Source organism: Micromys minutus (assembly GCF_963924665.1).
Source record: "Micromys minutus genome assembly, chromosome: 6".
Classification (NCBI taxonomy): Eukaryota; Metazoa; Chordata; class Mammalia; order Rodentia; family Muridae; genus Micromys; species Micromys minutus.
Genome location: NC_137975.1, coordinates 3,976,547 through 4,001,779, shown reverse-complemented (window position 1 = coordinate 4,001,779; position 25,233 = coordinate 3,976,547). Strand labels below are relative to the sequence as shown.

At 44.7% G+C, this 25,233-nt stretch overlaps 2 protein-coding genes across 13 annotated transcripts in view; one reads left to right on the top strand and one right to left on the bottom strand.

Moving 5' to 3' along the window:
• SMG7 (SMG7 nonsense mediated mRNA decay factor) overlaps nt 1–12,007 on the top strand; it is a 67,695-nt gene extending 55,688 nt beyond the window's left edge. For 3 of the 10 annotated variants that reach the window (XM_080918163.1, XM_080918164.1, XM_080918162.1), the window contains 11 exons: nt 515–634; nt 1,522–1,948; nt 4,013–4,157; nt 4,574–4,956; nt 5,747–6,118; nt 6,758–6,907; nt 8,586–8,666; nt 9,050–9,209; nt 9,717–9,887; nt 10,004–10,149; nt 10,704–12,007. In XM_080918163.1, the coding sequence (XP_080774289.1) occupies nt 515–634; nt 1,522–1,948; nt 4,013–4,157; nt 4,574–4,956; nt 5,747–6,118; nt 6,758–6,907; nt 8,586–8,666; nt 9,050–9,209; nt 9,717–9,887; nt 10,004–10,149; nt 10,704–10,817 (2,269 nt within the window). In that variant the 3' untranslated portion in view covers nt 10,818–12,007. The remainder of the gene's footprint in view (nt 1–514; nt 635–1,521; nt 1,949–4,012; nt 4,158–4,573; nt 4,957–5,746; nt 6,119–6,757; nt 6,908–8,585; nt 8,667–9,049; nt 9,210–9,716; nt 9,888–10,003; nt 10,150–10,703) is intronic. The other 7 variants (XM_080918167.1, XM_080918165.1, XM_080918171.1 and 4 more) reach the window with 4 other exon arrangements.
• Nucleotides 12,008–14,038: 2,031 nt separating this feature from the next.
• Nucleotides 14,039–25,233, bottom strand: part of NCF2 (neutrophil cytosolic factor 2) — a 28,288-nt gene continuing 17,093 nt past the window's right edge. The window contains exons 6-15 of one of the 3 annotated variants that reach the window (XM_080918409.1): nt 24,831–24,890; nt 23,610–23,653; nt 21,229–21,370; nt 20,989–21,057; nt 20,455–20,530; nt 18,852–18,877; nt 18,240–18,391; nt 17,999–18,110; nt 16,215–16,392; nt 14,039–14,668 (exon numbers count right to left, since the gene is read on the bottom strand). In XM_080918409.1, the coding sequence (XP_080774535.1) occupies nt 14,448–14,668; nt 16,215–16,392; nt 17,999–18,110; nt 18,240–18,391; nt 18,852–18,877; nt 20,455–20,530; nt 20,989–21,057; nt 21,229–21,370; nt 23,610–23,653; nt 24,831–24,890 (1,080 nt within the window). In that variant the 3' untranslated portion in view covers nt 14,039–14,447. The remainder of the gene's footprint in view (nt 14,669–16,214; nt 16,393–17,998; nt 18,111–18,239; nt 18,392–18,851; nt 18,878–20,454; nt 20,531–20,988; nt 21,058–21,228; nt 21,371–23,609; nt 23,654–24,830; nt 24,891–25,233) is intronic. The other 2 variants (XM_080918410.1, XM_080918411.1) reach the window with 2 other exon arrangements.

The following is a 25,233-nucleotide window of genomic DNA, read 5'->3' as shown; positions in this document are numbered from 1 at the left end:
AGACAAAGTTTCTTTATGAAGCCTTGGCTGTCCTAGAGCTAAGGAGGTAGACCAGACTGGCCTTGAATTCACAGGTACCCACCTGCCTCTGCCTCCCAAGCTCTGGTATTAAAGATGCGCATCACCACCACCTGTGTATGATGATTATTTTTTAATTAGTCAAAGTATTTAGAAAATGGGTATTTGGGGTTTCATATAATGATAGTGCTTTTTACTTGGCATGAACAAGGATGTGGATTCAATCTTAGGACCCCAAACAAACAGAATCATCCGTAACAAAACCTATGGATTATTTTGGCTTATTACCTAGAAAGTAAAAATATTACATTAATATAATGAACCCCGGTTTTATTCTTGCCTTGTTTCTTGTATTTGGAAATATAAATTCAAGAAAATACAGTTGACTTCATGCAGTCTACAGCCTATATGGGAAGTATCTTGATGTTTTTACATTTGGTTGCCTGGAAATTTTCTTCAGTTTTCATTCTTCTATAATGTGCTGTGTCATTTTTAGGAACTTGGATTTTTCCAAAGGCCATCAGGGTATTACAGGAGACAAAGAGGGTCAACAGCGGCGAATACGACAGCAGCGATTGATCTCAATAGGGAAATGGATTGCTGACAACCAGCCACGGTATGCCATGGCCTGCTCCTGTGTTCCTCATTGGTCTCTTAGCATCACACACATATGTACCTCCTGTATATCTAGACTTTGGTATAAAGCTATGATGAACTAAGTATTGGTAGCAATTGTTAGCCAAGTGATTATACGTGTACTTAGCCTCTTCTCTGTCTATTGTCTGTAAGAAGAACTTTGCCTTTGTTTTTTCTGAGCTGCTCCAGTTTGTAAGCCATCTGTATTATTTGAATTGGATTGGACATTTCTTGGGTCCATTGAGTGATTTGTTTGGCAGGGATGTGCTGGTCAGTTTTGGTCAGGACAGAGCAAGAGCATGCTTAAAGACAAAGCAGATGTTGTCAGTGTAGTGAGGAGAACACAAGTTTTGGGGTCAGTTAGGTTCATGTTCAGTTTCTTCCTCTGATCTTCTCTGTGAACCTGGCATCTTCTGATGGGACAGATCCTTTGGAGAGTCATTATTTCTTAATGTCTGTATTTAAACTCCTGCCATGCTCTGTGCATGTAAATGCTTGCATGCTTAAATAAACTTTGGCTGTTTCTGGGCTACATTTATCTATGAGATAAGTAGATATGGCTCCCTTACAGGCACGGTCAAGGACTTAGACTAGTGTCTTAGATCGTGCTCAGTGTGTGTAACCACAGTTACGAGAAGGGGAAAGACAGGAGACTGAGTGTGATGTGGGGATGTAAAATATCGTCACAAGAGTTTTAGTTATTGAGTAATACTGCTTATGCTAACAGAATCTGTTATTGTTAGTTTCTTCTTTTTTTGTTTTGGTCTAAAATAATTGTTAAGCTACACACAATTGAATTACTGATTTTTGTAGTTTGTGTTTATATATATATATATATATATATATAATTTATTCTTCCTTTTTTAGGCTGATTCAGTGTGAAAATGAGGTAGGGAAATTGTTATTTATCACAGAAATCCCAGAATTAATACTAGAAGACCCCAGTGAAGCCAAAGAGAACCTCATCCTACAAGAATCATCTGTAATAGAGTCACTAGCTACGGATGGGAGCCCAGGGCTGAAATCAGTGCTGTCTACAGGCCGAAATCCAAGCAACAGCTGTGACTCAGGAGAGAAACCAGTGGTCACCTTCAAAGAGAACATTAAGCCACGAGAAGTGAACAGAGACCAAGGAAGAAGCTTTCCTCCCAAAGAGGTGAGAAGGGACTGTAGCAAAGGAGTGACTGTAACTCAGGATGACGAACAGAAGGACAGCAGCAAGAGGAGAGCTGAGACCAAGACATGCACCTTAGGAAAGTTGCAGGAAACAGGAAAGCAGAGTGTGGCGGTGCAGGTAAGCTGTATCTGAGCTACGAAAGCAGGAAGAGGAAGGCTCACACAGATGACAAGGTTCTCTCCTTTGTTCATAAAGAGCAGTACATTAGCCATTCTGAAGTTTAAGCGCGGTCTTTTACCTCACAGGAAGGTATGTATAAACAGAGCTGTGGTAGACGGTGACTTTATCAATTTGAAGGAGTTCCTGTGTCAGTGAAGTTCTCTTTAACTAAGTGCTCCACACAGGGTTGTGTTTTTCTTTGGAAAGTGTAATACCAACTAATAATGTAACAGAAGAGTTTTGGGGTTTCCCGGCATCTAGGAGAATTAAGTCTATCGAAGCTTTCTGTTTTATTTTTTTTCCCTCCTGGAGAGTTATTGCTGGCTGGGTGTGGTGTTATACACCTTTAAACCCAGCGCTCAAAGGCAGAGAGGCATGTGGGTCTTTGAAATAAGAAACCAGCCTGATCTACATAGTAAGTTCCAGACCAGCCAGGGCTACATAGTGACCCTATCTCAAAAAACAAACAAGGTTAACTGTACAAAGTAAAGGTTAGCTTTTTTTGGAGAAAAAAATGAAGCAACTTTTCTTGACATTATACCTGTTTGAGCCAATGGTGTTGTAGAGTTGTATCTGGGTTCAAAAAATTGGTAAAACGAACTCAAATCTTGTTTGAGAAAAATACTTTCCAACTATTTGTAACCCTTTTTATACCTTTCCAAGGGGATACTCTTAATTTCACATAATACAAAAGCATCTTGACTTTTTCGATACCATTAATGTTTTGATGTCTGCCTTGTGGCCCTCATCCTGCAGAAGGCTGCTTACCAGCAAGACCTTCAGTTCACTTGCCTGATAGAATGTGGGGAGCGGCACTATGTGTGGCTCCCCTCTTTTTTAATCTGTGGGTTTTGGTGGTACACACGTGTGCATGTATGAAGATGAGAGCAGCCTTAGGTGTCATCCTCAGAAAGGCCTTATGCTTCCTTTGACAGGGGGTCTCTCAGTGCTTAGAGCTCAACAGTTCAGCTAGACCAGCAATTAAGCCACCTCCTGACTCCTCCCCAGCACTGGGATTGGAAGTACTGCATCTGGCAGTTTTGTGTGGGTTTAGAGATTAAACTCTTGTTCTTGTGTTTACAGGCCTTTTACTTACTGAGCCATCCTCTAAACTACACACATATATAGGAAGTGGCCTGAAGAGAAAGGGTATGAAGGAAAGGCAAAGAAAACAAAAAAACAAAACCCTGCCAAATAAACTAGACCTGTGTTTGAGGACTAAGTCCAGCATCTTCTGACTGTCCTCTGTAGCGGCCTTCAGTGAGACCCGAGCTGATAAAAATTCCTTTTCTGACCTCATTACTTCTAAGTCTACTGGTAGATAACAAACAAAAGGAAACCTGGCAGAAGGTGTGGTTGTGTATTCCTATCATCCTTTAGAGACAGGCAGGAGGATTGCTACACGTTTGAGGCCTGCCTGGGCTGTATATATAGCAAGTTCTAAGCAAGCCAAGACTACAGCAGAACCTTGTCTCAACCGTACAAAACAGCAGCCTGCAGACACGGTTACCATGCTCTTTTTGTAACTGCTTCCTTACCCTGTGCTCAGCCTTGACTTGCTAACACCACAGCACCTCCTTGTTAACTTGATATTTAGAATTTGGGGCCTGTTTGTTGCTTCTGGAAGTACTCTTGTATTTGTTTAAAGAGCCTTAAGAAAAAGCTCTACCTAGTTAAAATTAAACCGGGAGCTGTGCTATGTCACCAGTGAGACAACAACTTTCATTAAATCAGAATTCAGCGTGAAGAGCTGAAGATTGTACACAAGTCTTTTAAATCCTGTGTGTATGAGATATCTCACTTATACAACAAATGATTTCTACATTCCTTTCCTCATTTTTCTGTGATTATAAGAAAGCAAAACAATTTTATTAGTAATGAAAGCCCTTGTAATTTATTTTGATTTTCATATATTTAGATGGATATAGTTAGGTTTTAAATGTTTATTTTTTAGACTAGGTGCTTCTTTATAATACATGGGTACCAGGTTTTCATAACTAGTTTTGGTTCTCTTGATTGTAGGTAAAATCCCAGACAGAACTAAGAAAGACTCCAGTGTCTGAAGCCAGGAAAACTCCTGTCACGCAAACTCCAAGTCAGACGAATAATTCTCAGTTCATCCCCATCCATCACCCTGGAGCCTTCCCTCCTCTTCCTAGCCGACCAGGTAAATACACATTCTTCTCCCTAATTCCTTTAGTGTGGGGCTTTCTGTTCACTCCATGGATGCTTTGTATTCTTAGGGCAGTGTTTTACTAAGCTAAACTATAGAGGGGAAAGAACTTCAGCTTCCCTAATGGTTAAAGGTTGAGTGGTTTCTTTGTTACAGTTAACACATCAGTGCTGCTCAGTTACTATGAAAATTGCTCCATGCTGTCATTAAAACATGAGAGTAATCTCTAGGATAGTGATTAATGTTAGAGGAAAAGAAACCAATAGTCTATATTTCTTAACGTCATGTTAAAGACCTGCATGGTTGATTGTTGCTTTTATAATAATGTAAGAAACACCTTCTTCTCAAATTTTACATCTTTCTTTTGTCAAGTTTCTTTAGAACTAAAGCTGTGTTCTTCTGTTTTGAAGGGTTCCCGCCCCCAACATATGTTATCCCCCCTCCTGTGGCATTTTCTATGGGCTCAGGTTACACCTTCCCAGCTGGTGTTTCTGTCCCAGGAACCTTTCTTCAGTCTACAGCTCACTCTCCAGCAGGAAACCAGGTGCAAGCTGGGAAACAGTCCCACATTCCTTACAGCCAGCAACGGCCCTCTGGACCAGGGCCAATGAACCAGGGACCTCAACAGTCACAGCCACCTTCCCAGCCACCCCTTACATCTTTACCAGCTCAGCCAACAGCACAGTCTACAAGCCAATTGCAGGTTCAAGCTCTAGCTCAGCAACAACAATCCCCTACAAAAGTCATACCAGCTTTGGGGAAAAGCCCGCCTCACCACTCTGGATTCCAACAGGTAGGCAACAGTTATGTATACTCTCAGCTAGAATGGCAAGAAATGCTAAAATAATTCTGTGTTTAGGCATTCAATAAATACTACTTAAGTTTGTGTTGTTAGGAAGGTTAAATATTTGCCCTCTTGCTTTATTTGTAAATGGTGATATGTCAGATGCTTTTTCCATGCTACTTAATTGCTAGCTCTATTAAAGGTTTCTGAAAAATCTTACTCTCTTAATGTGTGTACATATATAGGTGCACAGGTAACTCTATATATTTTGTGCTTTAATGTGGAAACTGTAGGACAACTGTAGTGTCATCCTTAAAAATGACTCCTCCTATCAGACAAGGTCTCTCATTGGCTGGCACTCACCAATTGGGCTAGACTACCTGGTCCTCGATCCTCCTGTCTCCACCTCTCTAGCATTGGTCTAAACATGCACCATCATGAACAGCACTTTGGCATGGGATCTGGGGACAGAACTCACTTGTTTTACCGGCTTTCTCGTCCTTCTCTCCCCTGCATCGTAAACATAGGATGGAAGTAGAATCTTAAGGCGTAAGATGAATATGATTCCGGTCTTAAATGTCATATTTTATGGCACATGAAACAGAAGAGGGAACACATTTTGTCTCATGTACACATTCATTAAGCTTCTTAAATAATTGAATTGGAAAAGGTGGGAATTCAGAGTTCTTATGTTCTCAAAATCCCTGAAGAAGTAAGGAAGCTACGTTTTTGCCTACGGTATTAACCATCATGAGATTACAGTTTATCTTCATCTTATTGATAAGTACCTCTTTTTTAGTATCAACAGGCAGATGCCTCCAAACAGCTGTGGAATCCCCCTCAGGTTCAAAGCCCACTAGGGAAAATTATGCCTGTGAAGCAGCCCTACTACCTTCAGACCCAAGACCCTCTAAAACTGTTTGAGCCGTCATTGCAACCTCCTGTAATACAGCAGCAGCCTCTGGAGAAGAAGATGAAGCCTTTCCCCATGGAGCCATATAACCATAATCCCTCAGAAGTCAAGGTCCCAGAGTTCTACTGGGACTCTTCCTACAGCATGGCTGATAACAGAGCAGTAATGGCTCAGCAACCAAACATGGACCGTAGGAGCAAACGGTCACCTGGAGTCTTCCGTCCAGAGCAGGATCCTGTACCCAGGATGCCATTTGAGGTATGTGTTCTTTCCCATCACCTGGTTCTGTGGAGATCGGTCTGGGCTTGTAAAACTTCAGAATATCTCAGATACACACAGCTTAATAAGTTAACATATAAAACTGGATACATATTTATGGGAAGTAAACATTCTAAAGACTACTCGTAGTATAGGACTTGGCCTCTTCAAAATGTGCTTAGTTTGGAGGACTGAAGAGGTCAGTAGCTAAACTCTATTACTGAACTGTACTGCTCTAGCAGAAAGATATCTGATGGCATCATGAGAGAAAATTCTGAGAAGAGATCCTTAGCTGGGTTGAGTCATCTAAACTTAAAAATAGGTCCTGTGGGTATTTAAACAAATACATTTATCTTCTTGCTCGTCACTCAAGAGAAGCAGGTGCGTGACATAGGACGCGCTGTCTGGGTTCATTACTCACTCGCTGCATTAACATCTGTGTCCTGCACAGTCTTACTCTTCCTTCCCTGCTGGCCACACCACCTTTCATTTGTTTCAGCCTTCTCCTCTGTGCTACATCACAATATGTCTCTACCCTCGCCTTTGATCACGGTATCTGACTAACCAATCAGGTTACTATACTATTCTTATGTGCTTTTGTCGCTAATTGCATCTCACAGTGATCCTTTCTGTCACTAGGACCCCAAGAGCTCCCCTCTGCTTCCTCCGGACCTGTTAAAGAGTCTGGCTGCCTTGGAGGAAGAGGAAGAGCTGATCTTTTCTAACCCTCCTGATCTTTACCCAGCTCTGCTGGGTCCTCTCGCCTCTCTTCCTGGACGAAGCCTCTTTGTATGTATTTGACATAATTCTGCTTCTTGCTCTAACCACAGCTTCTGTTCTGGGGTTTTTATAAGACTTGTATAGGTGAGCTTTTCTTTCTGGGGGTTTTCTTTGTATAGGAATATAAAGTATACTTCTGTGTTGCCTAAAATCTGATAATGTAGTGGAGCACAGCCAGTTGGTGCTGGCTCTAGTTCCCTTATTAAAGAGTCATAGACTAGATGTGTCAGTCAGAAAATGACTTGTATTGGTCTGCCCATAATCTGTGTGATGCTGGCAAATGAACTTCCTTTTCAGGCAGTGTGTACACCTGGACTCATTTCAGATACTGTATAATATATTATTTAAGGATTTAAGGTTCTTTTTTAAAATTCTCAAGTGTATACAAAATATTAAAGGAAATACATCTTAAGTTTTAGAATGGATTAGTTGAATTGCTTGACTCACTGAGCCATAAAAAGAGCCCTGGTCTAAATTCAGGATTGGAATTGTTAAACAAAATGGGTAAGAATGGAGAAGCTGTCTAGAAAAGGGGTTTAGAAGACTCTAAATGAGTGGCTATGAATGTAAGTAATCAGGATAATATAGAATGAAGTAAAAGACTTAGTTGCTGATACCTGTTTAAAAATAGTCTTCCAGAACCCAGGCTACAGATTGTCATTCTTTACGCTCAGTAGTGTTTACATCATTTCAACTGAGAGTTTGGGTCTAAACATAATGAAGACACACACACACACACACACACACACACACACACACACACACTTTGAAACAACTTAGAAAGATTTTTGAGGTCTTTTCCTTAGCTTTTTCTTTCCTATACATATAGGGCAATAATCCATTAATCATGGAATCAGAAGAAATAGCTGCATCAGAAGAAATAGCTGGTCACTTGAGTTTGCCTGGGCAGGTTGGCAGTAAAGGCTTCCCTGAGGGTGGAGTGTAGAGCTGTAGCAGCTCAGCTGGTGTGGCTTGTGTGCAGATGGTGCCTTTGTGTCGTCCTCCACTCTAATGCCTGCCCATTTGGATGGAACTGGTTGGTGCTGGCAGAACAAATGGGACCCTTTCAAATGTTTCTGTTCTTTGCTTGCTTTAATTAAAAAAAAAAAAAAAAAGCACATTAAATAAATAGTCTTTCTTGTATTTAACATAGTTGACAATGTAGTGCGTGTGAAAATGCTTTACATACGTGAGTGTTCGGCAAATTATTAAACTGCTATCTAGTAACAGCAAGCATTAGATTCAGCTTTCTCTCCCCTGCCCCCACCACCAATAACTTCTTTAGGGCCATTAAATAGAAACTCAACTTGGTATATCACAAATGCAGCTGCTTTAGAAAACATAAAAACAAACCAGCTATCAATGGATTGGAAATGCTTTTTTAAAGTCAATGTTTTATCATTTTAGAGGATAAAACCTGCCAGGATAATTCATCTTTTGTAAGGGAATTCCTGGGGGTCATATCCCAAAAACATTCCTGGTTCCTGCCAGAAAAGAAGGTTTTGATTCACCTATGACAATTGGCACTTAGCTGGGGTCATGGTATTGACAGAGTGAACTTATTAACCTTTCTTTCCTAAGTCCTCCACCGAGGGACAGATAGACACATGCTTAAGGATCAGTCTTTAACTTCAAAATAGAAGAAATGACCTTTTTTTTTTCCTTCTCCCTCTACCTGGGAATGAAGAAGTCCTTACTGGAGAAGCCTTCCGAGCTCATGTCACACTCCTCTTCTTTCCTGTCCCTCACTGGGTTCTCTGTCAATCAGGTAAGCAAAGTTAAGAATTTCTTTTTATGTTTGTAATGTAGACTGATTTATCTCTGATTGGGGTAGACTGGTAATCTATATATTAGTTTGGGCCTTTTAAATTTTTTTATCAATACTGAATTTCTTAGAGCTTGGTTGTTGGGACAATTAAATGACTTCTTCCTTTCTTCTTTTTTATTTTTTAATTTTTAGTTTTTTGGTTTTGGGGGGTTTTTTTGTTTGTTTGTTTTGTTTTTTTCCTCAGCTAAGATAGTTTACATAGAGCAAAATACAGAGTGAAAGAAAGACAAGAAAAAGTGTTTTCAAGTTTGTCTTACTAAGAACTTTAGGTCTGCTGAGCACCCGTAAACATGTCTCTCTGAGTTCTTAACTTTACCGTTCAGGAAAGATGCCCAAACAGCAGTATGTTCAATGAAGTACACGGAAAAGACCTGACATCCAGCTCCAAGGCTGGACTGAACCCCTCAGTTGCCTCCCAGGAAACATCACTGTACTCCCTTTTTGAAGGGACCCCATGGTCTCCGTCACTTCCTGCCAGTTCAGGTATCAACTCTCATCCTTAGCTTATAAAACTTGCCTTTCCTATACATCCATATGGACTAAGCATTGGTCAGATTCTAGATTTTTTTTATATCATTATATATTGTGTGTTTAAAAAATGTTGAGGACATTTTATGTGTATGGCCATGTGCCATGCGTGCAGTACCTATGGAGGCCAGAAAGATGGCGTTGGATCCCCTGGAGTTGGAGTTACAGATGGTTTTCAGTTGCCATGTGGGTGCTGTACTCTTAACTGCAAAGCTATCTCTCCAGCCCCGTTTTATTTCGGTTTTATAAAGTCTTAATTTATAATAATTCATAGGATCCAAGATACACTCAGATATAACAGTGATCAGACAGAGTGCTTCATGGTTTTTATTTGGCCTTTTCTCCAAAGCCTTATTATAATGCTTTCATTCAGACTTTGACTACCACGTCTGAAGAAAATGTTGTTCTTGGTTTGGTGTATGAAACACCTATTTATGTTCTTACATTGCTATTACTCAACAGATCATTCAACACCAGCCAGCCAGTCTCCTCATTCCTCTAACCCAAGCAGCCTGCCCAGTTCTCCTCCAACACATAACCATAATTCTGCTCCATTCTCTAATTTTGGACCCATTGGGACTCCAGATAACAGGGATAGGCGGCCTGCAGATAGGTGGAAAACTGATAAACCAGGTGAGATCCACATTTCTTTATCTACGAGGGAAAGGGGAATGATTTGCTCTGATTTTGCCTGAAGTCTGATATTTGCCACTTAAAGACATTTTGTTTTCTTTCCTGTTGTCATCTAGCCATGGGTGGTTTTGGCGTTGATTACCTCTCAGCAACGTCATCATCGGAGAGCAGTTGGCATCAGGCTAGCACTCCAAGTGGCACCTGGACAGGCCACGGCCCCTCCATGGAGGATTCCTCTGCTGTCCTCATGGAAAGCCTAAAGGTGAGTGGACGTCACAGGGCTCCTGCTCAGCAGTGTCTCTGCTTTCATCCACAGGATTGAGAGCCATCTTGAGTGTGTTATCAGGGTGTCTGAAATGCTAGAGGGTTTAGTTTCATCCTAATGTTAAATTCTGTTGTGTTTAGTTTAGCCTTATTTGACTAATTAAGAGTCTGTAACTTTGAATGTTTTGTTTGCCTAGAACCTTATGTTAAACTTACTTTGTCATGCCATGCAAGCTTTAGTAAAAAGACTTAAAACATAGTTTGAGCAGGGCATGGTGCCTGTAATCCCGGAGTAGTAGGGGTAAGAGGAATGACCCTGGCTTGGGCTTAAAACAAAAACTGTAATTTCACTATCGACAGTGTTAAAATTACCTTAGTTAGAAACTAACTAGCCTTGAGAGTTTCGTGTCTTTCTTAGACCTGAGTTGATTGGCATTTAGATTTAAATAAAGGACGTATTTGTCTTTATGGGTGGCTGAGATTTTAAATAAATCCTTGTCAGACAGCCAAAGCGTTTGCCCTCTGCTGACAAGTTTTTGGGCTGTTTTTTAGTCGATCTGGTCCAGTTCCATGATGCATCCTGGACCCTCCGCTCTGGAGCAGTTGTTAATGCAGCAGAAGCAGAAACAGCAGCGGGGACAAGGTGCCATGAACCCTCCACACTGAGGCCACAGTAGCGACCCAGGGAATGAAGGCTCCATAAACCATGGCATGTTGGGTTTGCAGGACTGGCCCACACAGTCCCTGCAGGTGGCAGCCCTCTTGTCTGTTTCTTGCTGTCGAGAGGGTGTAAGTGTTCCACCAGCCCGCTGAGTGTGCACGAAATGTTCGCAGTGCAACAAAAAGAAAAAACCATCAGGAACTCTCGTTCCCCCGGGGCTTTCCGGAGGGAGAGAGGAGCTGCTGTTTGTCCCACTCGGTTACTGATAGCACGCCTCTCACCTTCTCCACCGCGCATGTCCCCAACACGCGGGAAGTGGAAGCTGAGAAGGGAAGGCAGATGGGAGAAGCCAATAGGAACTTCTCAGTCCTTTTTTTCCTCTTTGGGGAATAAAATAGGAACCCATTATGAGTGCTTTGCTGACTGAGAATGTAGTTGAAATTGTTCTTAAACATCTTTTATTATTACTCTCAGTAGCAAAATATCACACTGAATTCTTCCATACACAGGTGTATTTCTAGTCAGTGTGGAGCAAAGACAGCCCCGTTTGCTGCTCCTGTGAGAGGTCGGTGGTGACAGGACAGGGAACTGACCTCTCGAGCCAGTGGGAGTGTTCCATAAGGGAGAGTACAAGGCCTCTTAGAAGGTTCTGGTAGAGGCCTTCCTCCAGCCTGGAAACTCTAGCAGGAAATGCCCTTCACTCTGTAGGTGCTCGAGCCCCAATCGAGGATGCAGTGTGGGTGGTGCTGCTGGGCTAGGCCAGCAGATGGCTGCTGCGCGATTTCAGATTACTGTTGTTGATTCCTGCACTTGAGCATCGTAGCAAGCAGTCTCAGAAGGCAGGCTGGTCCATTCATAGCCTGGAACCCATTTTAGTAGGTGGATGCTTTCAGTGTGGGCTTTTTGTTGTTGTTGAGTTGTTATTGTGTCCCCATCCTGCTTCCCAGCCTCTTGCACCAGTCTCCACCCCTTTAGCCATACGCTGTCCCGTAGACACTCTCTTTCCCTACCATGTACAACGTCTCGCCAAGATACAGCAGCATGGTGCCAGCACTTGGGGCCCAAAAACAGGTCTGAAGAGGAAGGAAGTGGTAGTGCAAGCATCACTGCAGAGGAGCTGGGCTCTGCCGGGTCACGGGCTCCTGGCCTTCACCTCAAGGATGAAGTTGAAGGCCACAGCGACAGATGCACACTGTGCACAGAAGAAGACACAACAGACGTCACTTTGGAGAGGGCAAGAGAAAGGAATAAACTCTTTATTTGATATTTATTAGGAGGAAAGAGGACTGAAGATGTTCTGCGTAGGAACAGAAGGACGGACAGCATTTCTGTTAGTCATTTCCTGGAAAAGTAATATTTTAATGGGAAATTATGGAAACAATCTAAATGTCCAATTGCTGTGCTAGGGTAGAGATTTTCTGGGAGGTGTGTGTGTGTGCGCGCGTGCGTGTGTGTCCCCACACACGGCTGTCTACTCTCCCAGAGGGCAAGGGCTAAGTGTGGGAATTAATGTGGAGCTCAGCTGAAAGACAGCTGTAGAGCAAAGCACATCCGGGAGCCCCAGGTGTCACTGGGGTCTGGGCAGCCCCACAACGAGACGGGGTGAGGTATTGCTCATTGCTCCTCAGAAAGAGTGCTCAAAGCCCCAGGCTTACTCTGTGCGCTTTTAGTTTGACATGGTATTTCGATTTTTTTTTTTAATTGGTTTTGTTTTGTTTTTGAAAGGTCTGAAAGTGAAACCCTTCACTCAATGGCAAAAGAAATTGTCTGTGCTGCTCCGGTCCCTCCCTGTGTCCATCCTTGTCCTCTTCCTGTCCCTTCCCTGCTACCTTCACCCAGTTTGTGTATGTAAGCTCTGCATTCAGACAGCTGCAACATTCCGATGTTGGAAATGTCTCTGATTCTTGCACCTTAGATCTGCCAACAGGTTTACCAGCTCCCTCCCGGTAGTACCCACTTCCCATCTATAGCCCCAGTCTGCATGAGAATTTGGTGTTTGGAATGTTTATGACTCTCGGCAGGGTTCCTCACCTTGCCATCCTCACTGTGGGGTAATGAAGGGGAGGAAAATCTTCATCAACTGGTTTTGTGTAATAAACTTTCGTGTTTTGATTTGATTTGATTTGATTTGATTTGGGGTTGGGTTTTTTTTTCCCCATGTCTGTCTGTGCAAGGTCTGCAGCTGCTGAAATCAGCTTTGCCTTTAATTAAACCGTGTTCTCTCCAACCAGATCTGTGTGTAGAGTATTTATTCTACCTTAAAGGGTACAACAGTGAAAATTCAACTGCTCATCAGGAAGAAGCAAAGGTCACAACTGGATAGACTTGGGGATGAATTTTGCTTTTCTTAGCATGCAGTGACTTCTTGTAGAAATGCTAAACACGGCTGACGTGAGGACTTCTATAAAGGCTAGAACAGTTCATTTTTTAGCTCATGGGGAGGCAACTCATAGATGGTTTATCTTCTGGCCTATAAAATTCACTGAATCTGATTAAAGCCACCAGTGATGGCTGCTATCCTTGGGTGGTTTCTCTTCCTGTTTGTCCAAAGGTGACTTTAAGAAAACTGAGGACCAGGGCTCACACTGCTTCTCACCTAGATTTTTATTCCATTTAAGAATCACTGTCCCATCTACTTTTCACTTGCACCTTTACACACTTGAAAAAGCAAAACCATACGTGTGCTGCAAGGAGGGACAGTGGAGTGAGGTCCCAAGCTCAGGTGCTCACGGGTCCTTGTCCCCAGTTAACCTGAAGGTTCACTAAAATGACATGGGTCCTGTCATGTGGGTTAGTCTTTAATAACACTTGTAAAGCCCTAGAATGTCTCAGGAGCTGCCTTCTTCACTTTTTTTCATTGTTCCGACTTAGTTATGTGGAGCAGTGTTAGTGGGTTATCTTTACTATTGAACTCTAAATAATAAACGTCCATCTGAGAAGGCATAAAGTGGTCTGTGTGTGCCTTCAGGATTACGTGTAAATGCTTCAAGCTCTGGAACCTAAGCTATTAATAAAGGAAGGATGTTTTCTCACTCAGCTATTGGGCTTAGACACTAGGTGTCTATTTTCATAGCAGAAGGGTGCACCCATTGGTAAGCAGCTCTGGGAACTTTAAGTATATTCACAAAGCCAGCACCCACCCCCCAAAAAAAACCTTCATTTCCCTTCCAGAAAATTTGTCTCCCCCTTCACCTGTAAGAAAGTCTTCAGAGTCTTTACATTACCATGTGGCAGGTTCGGTTTTAATCGGGAAACGTTAATAAGTCAGTCTACATTTCCAAACTGGTGTGCTCTATAGCACACAACAGAGACAGGTAAATCTTGGAGGGAAAAAAAAAACTTTCTTCAGCTTCGTAGACTGTAGAGCATCCTAGACTTCTCTGCGAGTGCCTTCCAAATTCTTAGCTGCACATCCTTCAATAAAAGCTTTAGGGAAAATGCCAACTTTCCCTTTACACTCCCCTTCCAGCCATTCTTCATTCACTGATAGGCAAAAGATATACCAGTTACTAAAAATAGGAGGGACTGTACCATCACGAGTGGGCCGCAGACCCTGTTGGTCACCCCCGTTACCATTTGTGGTAACAATAACTGGAAGGTAATTTGAGGTTAAAGTGAAAATAGCATTTAACATCTTAACGGGGTTGTGGTGTAGATGTGATAGTGTAGGATGAATTACCATAATATGCAATAAGCAAGACAGCATGGATCCTCGCGTCGCAGCTTTCTGTAAGAAGCAACTTTACCAAAGGTCTTCCCGAGCTTTGCTGGAATTCATTTGGGTAACGTGAAAGCATGTCAGTGAGAGCCCGAGTACGATTCATCAATGCCTTAAGAATTGGAGCTAGAGATGGATCTAGTACATTTGTAAAAATAAGCATAATAGGCCTTCAGTAAAATACTACGGGTACTTACTAAATACATACTCAGGCCTCACAGAGACTCAGTTACAGCTATTGTCTCTGCTTTTACTAAGGACAGGGATATACAGAGTTTAATTGTCGAATTGGACCACATAAGTTCATTATATTATCTAGACCACAGAGCCATTTAGAAGTTGGGGACCTCAGAAGTTCTGTAGTTGGGCAGGGCATAGTGGTACACACCTTTAGTCCCAACACTTAGGAAACAAGCAGATTTCTTGAGTTCCAGGTCAGCCAGGGCTACATAATGAGGCCCTGTCTTTAAAAATTAAAAACAAAATCTGATAGTGTGGGAATGTGACTACCTTCATTCTTATTTATGGATGGGTGTGGGTTAGATGCATCTAGTTTGCCTGGGTTTTAAGAACATGTCAGAAATGCAGAATCTCAGACCATATCTTAGCCAAAGTCCATCTGAAAATTCCCAGCAAGTCACAAACACATTAAAGTTTAGAGAATATAAATGAAACAAAGCATCTGTGATTGACAGCAGTTGAACTCTTCCAGCTCCGTGTATGTGAATTGTCTCTCATTGTTAATCCTGATAGAGCTCCGCCCCAGCGGGATACTGTGTCTACCAACCACACGCATAGGGGTGCTGCATTCTTAAGCCCAGTCCTTACTGATTTTCCGATCTCCTTTGGAAGGAAACGTCTTTATATACTCCAGGTAGGCTTCAAACCTCTCAAGTCTGTAGGATTTACTATTCTAATCAGCTACACACTACTTTGCATTGCTGATGCTCAGCATTCATGAACCAGGTAAATAAGACACGCCTAAATCACAGCAGTGCTTCCTGATAGTAATTGGACCAGTGTCCTCTGGGAACTAAAAAGTGCAAATGACCCAGATTCTGAAAGATGGGCCAGGAAACTTAACCCTTCAAAGGATGCTTAGACATAATGAACTAAGGATCACCGAAGAGTTCTTCGATTGCTGCTGCTGTTTTGTTGTGCCCGTGTGTATGTGTTGCATGAGCCTCTGCACACACAAGGATCAGAAAAGGTTGAGTGCCCCACTCTATCAGTTGTTCCTTTAAAATGTATTCTCACTAAATCGACACCAAGCTGCCTGTCTCAGCTCCCATAGTGCTGGAGTTAGAGGTGTGAGGCCACAGATTTTCACATGGCTACTAGCACCACCACTGTTAACCCTTCCTGCCGTGCCACTATAATCCGTGGGTTCCTAATAATCAGGTATGTCACTGAATTGGCTGCCTCTACAGCAGAATGAGCCTCCCACTCTCTAGGAAGTACTTGATGGCTTATAGCAGACGCAGAATAATTCCAGCCAGTTACATTCTGGAACAGTCAGTGTGCTGTCATTTTGTGTCTAGTAAATTTTGCTTCCTCTTAACAAAAGGAATTGTTAATAGTTGAAACTATTGGCTAAGAGTGGACATTTTCCTTTGTCCGCCCTTGACTGTGGTTTGCTGATACATGCATGAGGCTGGCTCTGTGTTCTTGGAGTAGCGCTTACCATGTGATAGTACCAGGATTACATCTCCTTCCACAAACTCCAGGTCTTCTGGCTGGGTTGCCTCATAACTGAAGACTGCTACCACCTGGGTCCCCTCCTTAGGCTGAGGCCCTGTTGTCTGGTTATTGGCATCAGAGTTTTCCCTTTCCTTGGCTTCATCTACAAAACCTTGATCACCCTGAAATGGTAAGGGGCCTGTTAAATTTGCTAACTCGTGGCCAGCAAATATTGAAAACCAGTAACGAAGCAGCTGATGCTCGGTACTTCCTTATAGGCCTAACCCATTGTATGAATGCTGAACCGAAGTGTGTGCAGAACCCTAAATGGCCTTACATAACACGCCTTACAACAGTCCCGGGATGGAGTAGACATTGTCAGATTGGAAAATAATTTGAGCCCCAAGTAAATGGTGGTCTATGATATAGATTCAGCTAGCTTTTGTGTGTGTGTGTGTGTGTGTGTGTAGATCAGGCACAACTTGGGCAGGTCACTTCTTCTGCGTGGGCAGCAAACGGCTTTTCCTGCTGGTCGTTCCGCTGTCCTTAACTAAGCTTGGCATTGAACTCAGCCTTTCCCTAGCACAGACACTAAGCATCCATCAAACCTACTAAGACGGCTTTCCTGAGAGCTGATTATTCTGCTACTCTCTAAAGCTTCAGCATGATGACTTTTAAAAATATTTTCAGCCAGAGTCTGGGGTAGCTCAGGGTTACTTGGAAGTCGTATTCCTGCTTTAGCCTCTTACGTTAGATTACCAGTGTGTGTTACCATGTCTGTACGTCCTCTTTAAGGTAGTCCAGTAAGGTGGAAATAGCCCCACTGAGTCTGCACTGGTTTGATTTGGCTTGACCTAGTTTGGTTTTCGTTTTCTGTTTTATGTGTCTTATTTGCATGTATGTCTGTGCACAAGGTGCATGCGTGGTGCTGCCATGTGGGTGCCAGGACTCGAACCTGGGTCTTCTGGAAGAGCAACCAGTCGATTAACTGCTGAGTCATCTCTATAGCCTAGTCCTAGGTTCCTAGGTTTACTAGGTTTAGGCTTTCATACACTAGCTGTGGGTTCCCGAGGAGCAGGGTAGCGTCTCTGAACCTGTTTCCACACCTATATTGAAACTAAAGAATGAAATGAGGGGTGTGCCATCATGACAGTTGGCCCACTGAATACTTCCTCTGTAGCGGGTCTGTTCGGGGGACATGGGAGTACTGGAATCTGGTAGATGTTGCTGCACTAAGTGGACACACAAGGCAAATGGTAATTTGCTTTGCTTTCCCTGATTAGTGGATGAGAATGTCACAGCCTGTATGGGCAATAGTGGCAAAGAATACCAGCAGTGGATGGTGTTCTAAAAAGACTTACGTCGGGAGTATGGGGGAGATCCATTTACAGAGGTGGATATAGACTGGCCTCGTGGAAGGAAACAGGAGTAACTGACAAGATTTTACGTGAAAGCATTCACAATTAGAGCAGAATCCTTTTTAGGCAAATGTTCCCTGGCTGAGGAAATTGAGGTTACCCGTACAGCATATGCCGTTGAACAAGGAAAAGGAATGGGAAGGTCCTGTCTAAAAGCCACTTACGGACTGACAGAAAACTCCTGTGAATCTCACTTTAAAGTCAATCTAGTGAGGCAGCTTGAGACTCACTGTGCACTTCTAGGCCCCACCTCTCTGAAGCCCTCTCCCTGCTACAACTGGATGAGCCGCAGTGTCCCCATCACTGAGCAAACGTGTGACATGCTGGAGAGGTTGGAAATGGCCTTCGGTGCCGAGCTCCCTCCACTCACCACTGTATGCTCACACCAAAGAGTCAGGCAGTAGTTTCTCACTTGGCTCCAAGCATCCTTCATGCTTTCTTCAGACAGGAGCAGAAGCTCCGTGTTGTCCCGACGCTGGTAGCTGGTAGGGATGATGGGTAAGAGCCAAGGCAGAAAGCATCAACACAGAGAACATCGGCAAGACCCATCCCCACCCCTCCCCATCCTCCATGCCTCCTGCACCCCCATGTGCTAGCTTTGTGGGGTTTACCTCAATTTAGTGTGTTCCGGCAAGAGCTCCAGCTTCTTAGACACCATGTTCCGAACTTGGCTGTAGGGGAGGCCAAGCTGAGTCTCCATGACCACCGAGTATTTGTAATGCACCTTGAGCATGTAAGGCATGGGCACGCTGACCTTCACTTCCTGGGTGAGGAGGAAGAAAGTACACTTTAGTGGCTGAGGCTGTTGGCAATATCCTGGACCACCACAGCTTCCGCCACTTTGTATATAGGCACAAGGAGTACCCCAGGAAAAGGGGGGGGGGTGTTTAATAAACAAACAACTGTTTTTTGCCAGTTAATAATAAATTCAATAAGTAAAAATAAACAAACAACTGTATATTAATAAATAAATAGCTGGTTACTGAGTCCCCGAGAGGCCTTCAAAGGGCTCCAGTCCAACACACTGAGACAGAAATCTCTACTGAGCTATGTGCTCAGGGGGATAGGATGACGTGTGTAGGGGTCCCTGGCCTGTAGATGGGGTATCAAGTGTCAACTGGTTCAACCCTTTTCATTGATGTCCCATAATCTAAGTGATAGGCCACGTCAGACAAGCCATGCTCACCCGGCTTCTTCAATTGGAAACAGAAGGAAGAACTAACCTTGGGTTCTTCTTTTTGCTTGTGGCCTAAGTGGAAAAGGAGATGGTAAATGAACACTCACAGTGGTACCCGCCAATGCCCACCTTCCTACCCTCCAGGTCTGGGCTGCGTCTGGAGAAGCACAGAGAGCACCAGGATGTGAGCGGAGCTGGTGTCTGCTTCCAGGCAGCTGCAGGCAGGTAACGACGGTCACTAGCCCAAAGGCCAGTTAAGCCAGGAGCAGCCAAGACAGACGTTTGATGATCCCAGACCCCAGGCAGAAGCACCAGAATGATTGCTATTTCATGGTCCTGTTGTTTTGTGTGTTTGGTCTAAAATGCACAGTGTGTTAACACATCAGTGTGTATAAGAGAGAAGTCTGAGGCTGTTTACGGCCGATTATTGAATCGCTTGGGAACTTTTGCTAATATCAGTCTAAGGCCTAGGAACCTGGTACTCCAGTCTCTCCACTGTGTCCCTTCATGAACCTCCAGAGAGGGTGAGAAGAAAAAACCATGAGGGATGCTGGACGGGGGGGGGGGGGGGGGGGGGGGGGGGGGGCACTGAGGCATTTACATGTGGAATGGGCAATAGCCATTAATGGCAGGTGTTCTGGATGAGAAGTGCACCCTTAGAAAGAGCCCATGCTTGTTGACAGGGACTTATATCCAGGTAGGTTCAACCACTGATCTCTAACACAGTTAAGTGGCTCTGGGGGAGTAGGGGTAGAGAACAAAGCAAGAGCATGAAGTAAAATGTAAGTAACTGATAGTTGTTTCCATTTAAATTCCTGTCTTATTGTGTGCCTGGTACAAGCGCACTTGCCTGACACGCCCTGAGGACAATGTCGATTGCCCAGTGCCGGCTTTGTGTAGGTTCTCGAAAACGTCTTTGACTATGGAAGTACCTTGCTGGCCCTTAGCTGCTGTATTTAGGTGAAAAGTGTTGTAGTATTCAGTGAACCCCACTTCCAACTTTTCTGTAGGTTTGAAGCTTTCCAAATAAGTATGCAGGAGAGGGCCACCAAAGCAGTTTTGATAATCAGGAGGTCTCAACACAGGATACCTCTGTCATCTACATGACAATCTGCTTAAGCTCACCAGGAGCAAATAGACATTTTCCCACCCCAGATTACAAGAAATCCTTCTGGAAAGATCTCACATCCACACCTTCAGTGGTCCTTTGCTCAAGCCCCAGGGGTCCGCTCTGCAGACATGAGCATCTCAGTGGTTTGACAAGAGCTGAGAAAATGCACTTGCTTTAGCCTTTCTCTTCCCACTGCTTTAGGTAATTAATTAACAAAGGATCATCTAGTGACTGCTCTGATGATAGGCACTGGCAGCCCCTTTACCTGCACTCATTTCTAAGCAGGGCACTGCCACCAGGTTTCAATGGATGATAGTGGAGTTTGGGCAAGACCGAACTCTGGGAAAATGTAGTCATAAAGCAAGGTGTATGTTGGGTAAAGCATGGGGCATGCTGGGTAAAACAAGAGGCATGCTAGGAAAAGCAAGGGGCATGCTGGGCAAAGAAACCAGTTGCCTAGATGGCTCTGAAAACATCTGTCTGCTTTCCTAAAGCATCTGAGAGAGAGAGAGAGAGCTCCTTCCCCAGGGCCACCAACCTGGTGACGATTGGAGTCTTCCTGGGGGACTAGAGTTAGGAGGTGGTGGAATATCAGATTCCAGGGAGGTGTCTTCCTGGAGGTGACAAGAGGAAACGAAAAAGTCAGACAAAAGTGAGAAGGCTTCCTTGGAAAGAAGCTGGATGCAAATGCCTTTCTAAAAGTGGACCGATATGACCCAGGGAGACGACTAAAGAAAGGGAGACTAATTCTCAGCAGCAGTAAGAACAGTAAGAAGCATTAGCCCACAAACAAAGCCCTTGAAAACCCACCAATGTCGAGTGACAAGACACACTTCTGCCTCGGCTACAGAGTGTATTGAGAAAGGGAAAATTCCATTTCCCACTGGCAGGGCATTTGAAACTTCAAAGCACCTCGGTTTTATGACTTATCAGCTCTGGGCATCTGATACCAGCTAAAGTGGCCCAGGACGAGTGAGTCTTTCCTCTGTGGCAGGGAGGCCATCTCTTTCACACTTCCCTCTAGAGAGTTGTGTGAAGAAGAGAAACAAGCTAGGCTTTGGCCCAACAGTACCTGGGGCTGTGACTGAGGGTGAATCCGAAGCTCAACCGGTTCCAGGTAGTTGCAAGGGACAAGCCCCTTCTGCAGCGTCACAATCCAGAAGGGAAAACAAAGACTCGTCAGTACTCAAAATACAGAACAGCCTGCAGCCCAGGGTACAGCACTCAGATGATCACCCTTGGGAGTTCTGCAAAATAGTGCGGTGGATACTGTCCCTGTGCCCTTAGCACCTCCCCCTGACACCCTGAGTACCTGTCCATTGAACATGACTGTGGCCCAATTGTCACTGCCCTTCTTCAAGACAAAGACGATGTTGCCGGGCATGACCTGTAGTTCTTCTGGCGTCTCCGGCACAAAGCCAAACAACACACGGTGTGCCTCACCTTCCAGAGCCCTGAGGGGTAGCAGAGGACTGGGCTGGTCAATCAGCTTGGACCACACCCCCTACTGGAGAAGAACTGGAGGCCAGAGACTTAGCTTGGCACTCAGTCTGACTCCATAGCTTCCTGCCTCGGACCCTGAGAAGACTGGGCAAGAAGCTGCCTGCGTGTGTTTCATAGCCACACAGGAGTTCCTCTTGTCCATCCAGCGTGATGCGAGCCAAGAACCCAAGAGATGGGTGAATCCTGTGTGCCCTGAGTTCTCCTGCGTCTGCACACGCAAATGTGATGCTTGCTTCAGAGCTGAATAACGTGCTTGTAACTTTGTAGCCTGTGGTGCACCCCCAGAATACATTCCTTTCCCTTCGCACTTAGTGAATAAAACATTGTATACCACCCCTGCCCCTACCCCCATTACTCAGCCATTTTATTTTGTCTCTGTTTCTTGAGACTGGCTGGCCCCGGCTTCCATCAGCCCTCCCTCCTCTGCCCCATACCTTGCTCATTTCCCTATTAAGTCAACCTTCACTCTTGAACGTAAAGACAACTTTATAGCTTTGACATAAACAAGTTGCGGCTCTCAGTACCACGAGTTTTGGGTCCATCGTTAATGAACACAAAGGGTATTTGGACAAGCCTCATGGCACTGTGCCAATCCTTCCCAAAAGACACTGCCTTTTCTTTATTTAATTGGACGTTCTTCGTTTCTGTTTGTAAAGCTTTATTTATTGTGTCTGGAGGGCGTATGTGCCGCAGTGCAGGAGCAGAGGTTAGGGGACAACTGTGTGCTGTCACTTCTCTCCCTCCACCTGTTAGTGAGTCTGAGGACCCAGCTCAGGTCACCAGGCAAGCTCCTCCACCCTCTGAGCGTGTCGTGACCATGTTTTTTGTTGTTGTTGTTGTTGTTGTTTTTTGTTTTTTGTTTTGTTTTTGTTTTTATTTCGTTTTGCTTTAACTAACATACCCAGTATTAAGTTTCATGATGGTATTTTTCAAATAAAATATGATTTTGTTGATTTTTCCTCTCTTTCTCTCAAACCCCACCCCGAAGACCTTTTACACACACACACACACACACACACACACACACACACACGTCCCATCCTCTTCCTGTGTTCATGTTACAGGTGTCCTATAACCCGCTCTCTCCCTTTCTTTAACCTTCCTTTTGTACTCTCCTGGACTGACAGACATCCTGTGTAGACAGATGGCTACTGAGTGGCTAGCAGGCGGACCACAGCAAGGATATATCCCTGAGGCGGATGAATCCCAGCAGCTGGGATTACCTCACGCTGCTCAGAATGGAAAGCAATGTAAAACTTCTTGCAGCTGTTTCTTTGCTTGTTTTTCATACAGGGAGGTGGGTTACTTAGCTCTAGCTGACCTCTAAACCCCCACGTAGCCAAGGCTGGACTCAATCCTTAACCTCCTTTCCCTGCTAAGGAGGAAGTTAGTTCCCAGGTCTTGCCTTCGGTAGACAGGAAGTACAGGCAGGGGAGAACCAGGGTGGAAGTCAGTGAATTCCAGGGGAGAGACCACCTCAGACAGTCTGTGGGAAGGGGGTAGAGAGCCAGAGGAGAGCCAGGCAACGAAAGGCACAGCGGAGCAATTGAAGCATCCTTGCCTGATGCTGTGGGGAATGTAACCTCTTCAGCCTAGAGAACTTGGGATTGAGCTCCTTCAAGCCTCATCTGGGAACCACACAGCAAGCCCCTCTACACACACACACACACGCACACACACACGCACACGCACACACACACGCACACACTCACACACTCACATACTCACACACTCACACACTTTTTCTGACTCCTTTGTTGGAGGGGGAAAAAGGCTTGCTTTGTTCCTTAGAAGGAATTTTTTAGCTGAGGTTAGACCACTCTGCTTCTGTTTACTGAGTAGACTTCCTTTTCTTGAGTCTTTTCGTGTGTCAGCAGTGAGTGACAGCGCTCATACGGGAAGGAGACAGCTTCTATGGGGCCAGTAATCAGTACAAACTGACCTCTCACCTCTGGCCTGGGCTTCATTCACGTCAGTGACCTCCCATTCTAGGGTGGCCACACCCACAGGGACACCAGGTTGCTGCAACTAGGACCCCCGTGGTGACCCCAGCGTGAGACTCCCATCCCAAAGTATATCATTTGGTTCTAACCTTAGAAACAGGAGAAGCCTACCATCCTTCACATCCTGTCTCCCATCAAGTCAGACGCAGAGTTGGCCAATCTGCCTGCAGACCTAAATCTAACTCACCTGAAGATCTCTGGGGTTTTGGGTCTGGGTGGAGGCTCCGCTGACTGTGGAACGCTCGGGAAAATGAAGAAGGGGAGGAGGACCAGAGAAAGAGTGAGGGGGAGGGAGAGAACGGACCGTTAATGGTAATTTAGAACATTGCTCCAGATCCAAAAACAAAGACTTAATTTCTGGGTGGTCGCTGGAGAGAAAGCACAGTTCGGAGAAACCAGACGCCTGGACGTGGGCTTCACCGCTGTAGCAGCTGCAAGACGCAGAGCCAGCGTCTGAAGGTTTTGTTGACCTCGAGCCTCAACTCAACCCTTTCCCAGTATTTTCCAAAAGCTCTGGTTTACAATTAATGTTCACCACAATATGTGACACTTCTGGATATTTGAAATCAACTCAGCATCCACGAGAGTCTCCCTTTAACATGTGTTCCCTGTTCTGCACTGAGTGTCACAGAATCCGCCATCTGGGACTTTCCTTCCTTGTCCTCTACCTGGGTTCCCGGGACCGCAGCCAACCTTTCCCCAACTTTACCATGCCAAAAGGAGACAAGGAATCTAGATGCTGGCCCTCTTTCTGCCCCTCTGCTCCTCCTGTCCCCATGGCCCAAGCATCATGACCCAAGCACAGGTCCCATGATGGTCGGGCAGCAGTCATTTTGCCCCTAGAGGGTGTGTAAGCAGATGGCAGGAAGGTGACCAGGTCCAAGGTCCTTTCCTTTGCTAGTGCTGATCACTCTTCCTACCCAAGAGTGAGTTTTCCTTAATCTGCTTCCCTGTTGCCGTCACAAGCGTTGTCTCCATCTCTGAACTGACTGCCACGTGCCATAAGGGACCAGTGAGCCCAAATTGTGCTGGCACCCTGACTTGTGTTCCCAAAGGAATCTCTTGTGTACAAATGGATAGAGCCGAGAGAGTCAAAGCCTCCAAGGCTCCAAGCCCTGGTATTCCATCCCCTGAAACCTACACGCCTGAACCCTGGTATTCCATACCCCACCCCACCCCCTCAACCGACACGCCTGAACCCATGAGGTGACCAACAGGTCTCTTAGGATCATAAAGAGTGACTGAGGTCTGGAAGAACCACTGAACGAACCGCAGAGGACGGGAGACAGAGCTGACTGGACGGGCTCCTGGCCAACCGTGTAAACCGAGACTGAGACTAGGGGTCAGATGCTCAGCTATGCCGAGAGGTGGAAGAATGAACCCTTGAGATCAGTTTGTCCGGCCTCACCTGTGGCTGCAGAGGGGCAAAGCCAGAAAAGTTGTCTTGGTGAACCACAGATGCAACGACCTGAAACAGACAAGAGAGGGTGAGCGGTTGAGCTTGCGGCTGCCAGCTCCTTTGCCCTTTCCTCCTTCCTCAAACCACAGGGCCATTGTCACTTGTGTAGGTTTGGAGGGAGATGGGGGGTAAGGCACCTCTTCTGAACTAGAACTCTCGCCCCCTCCTTTAGTTTAAAACAACAACAACAACATGAAAAACTGCTGGCGTCCATATAACACCAAATCATCAAATTGACCATTTTAAGTGAAAACTTCTGCGGTATTTCATACACCCACAATACTTTGCGATGTTAAATGCTATCTGGTGCCAAAAAAGAAAAAAGAAAACCCACAAAAGAAAATGTTGAAGC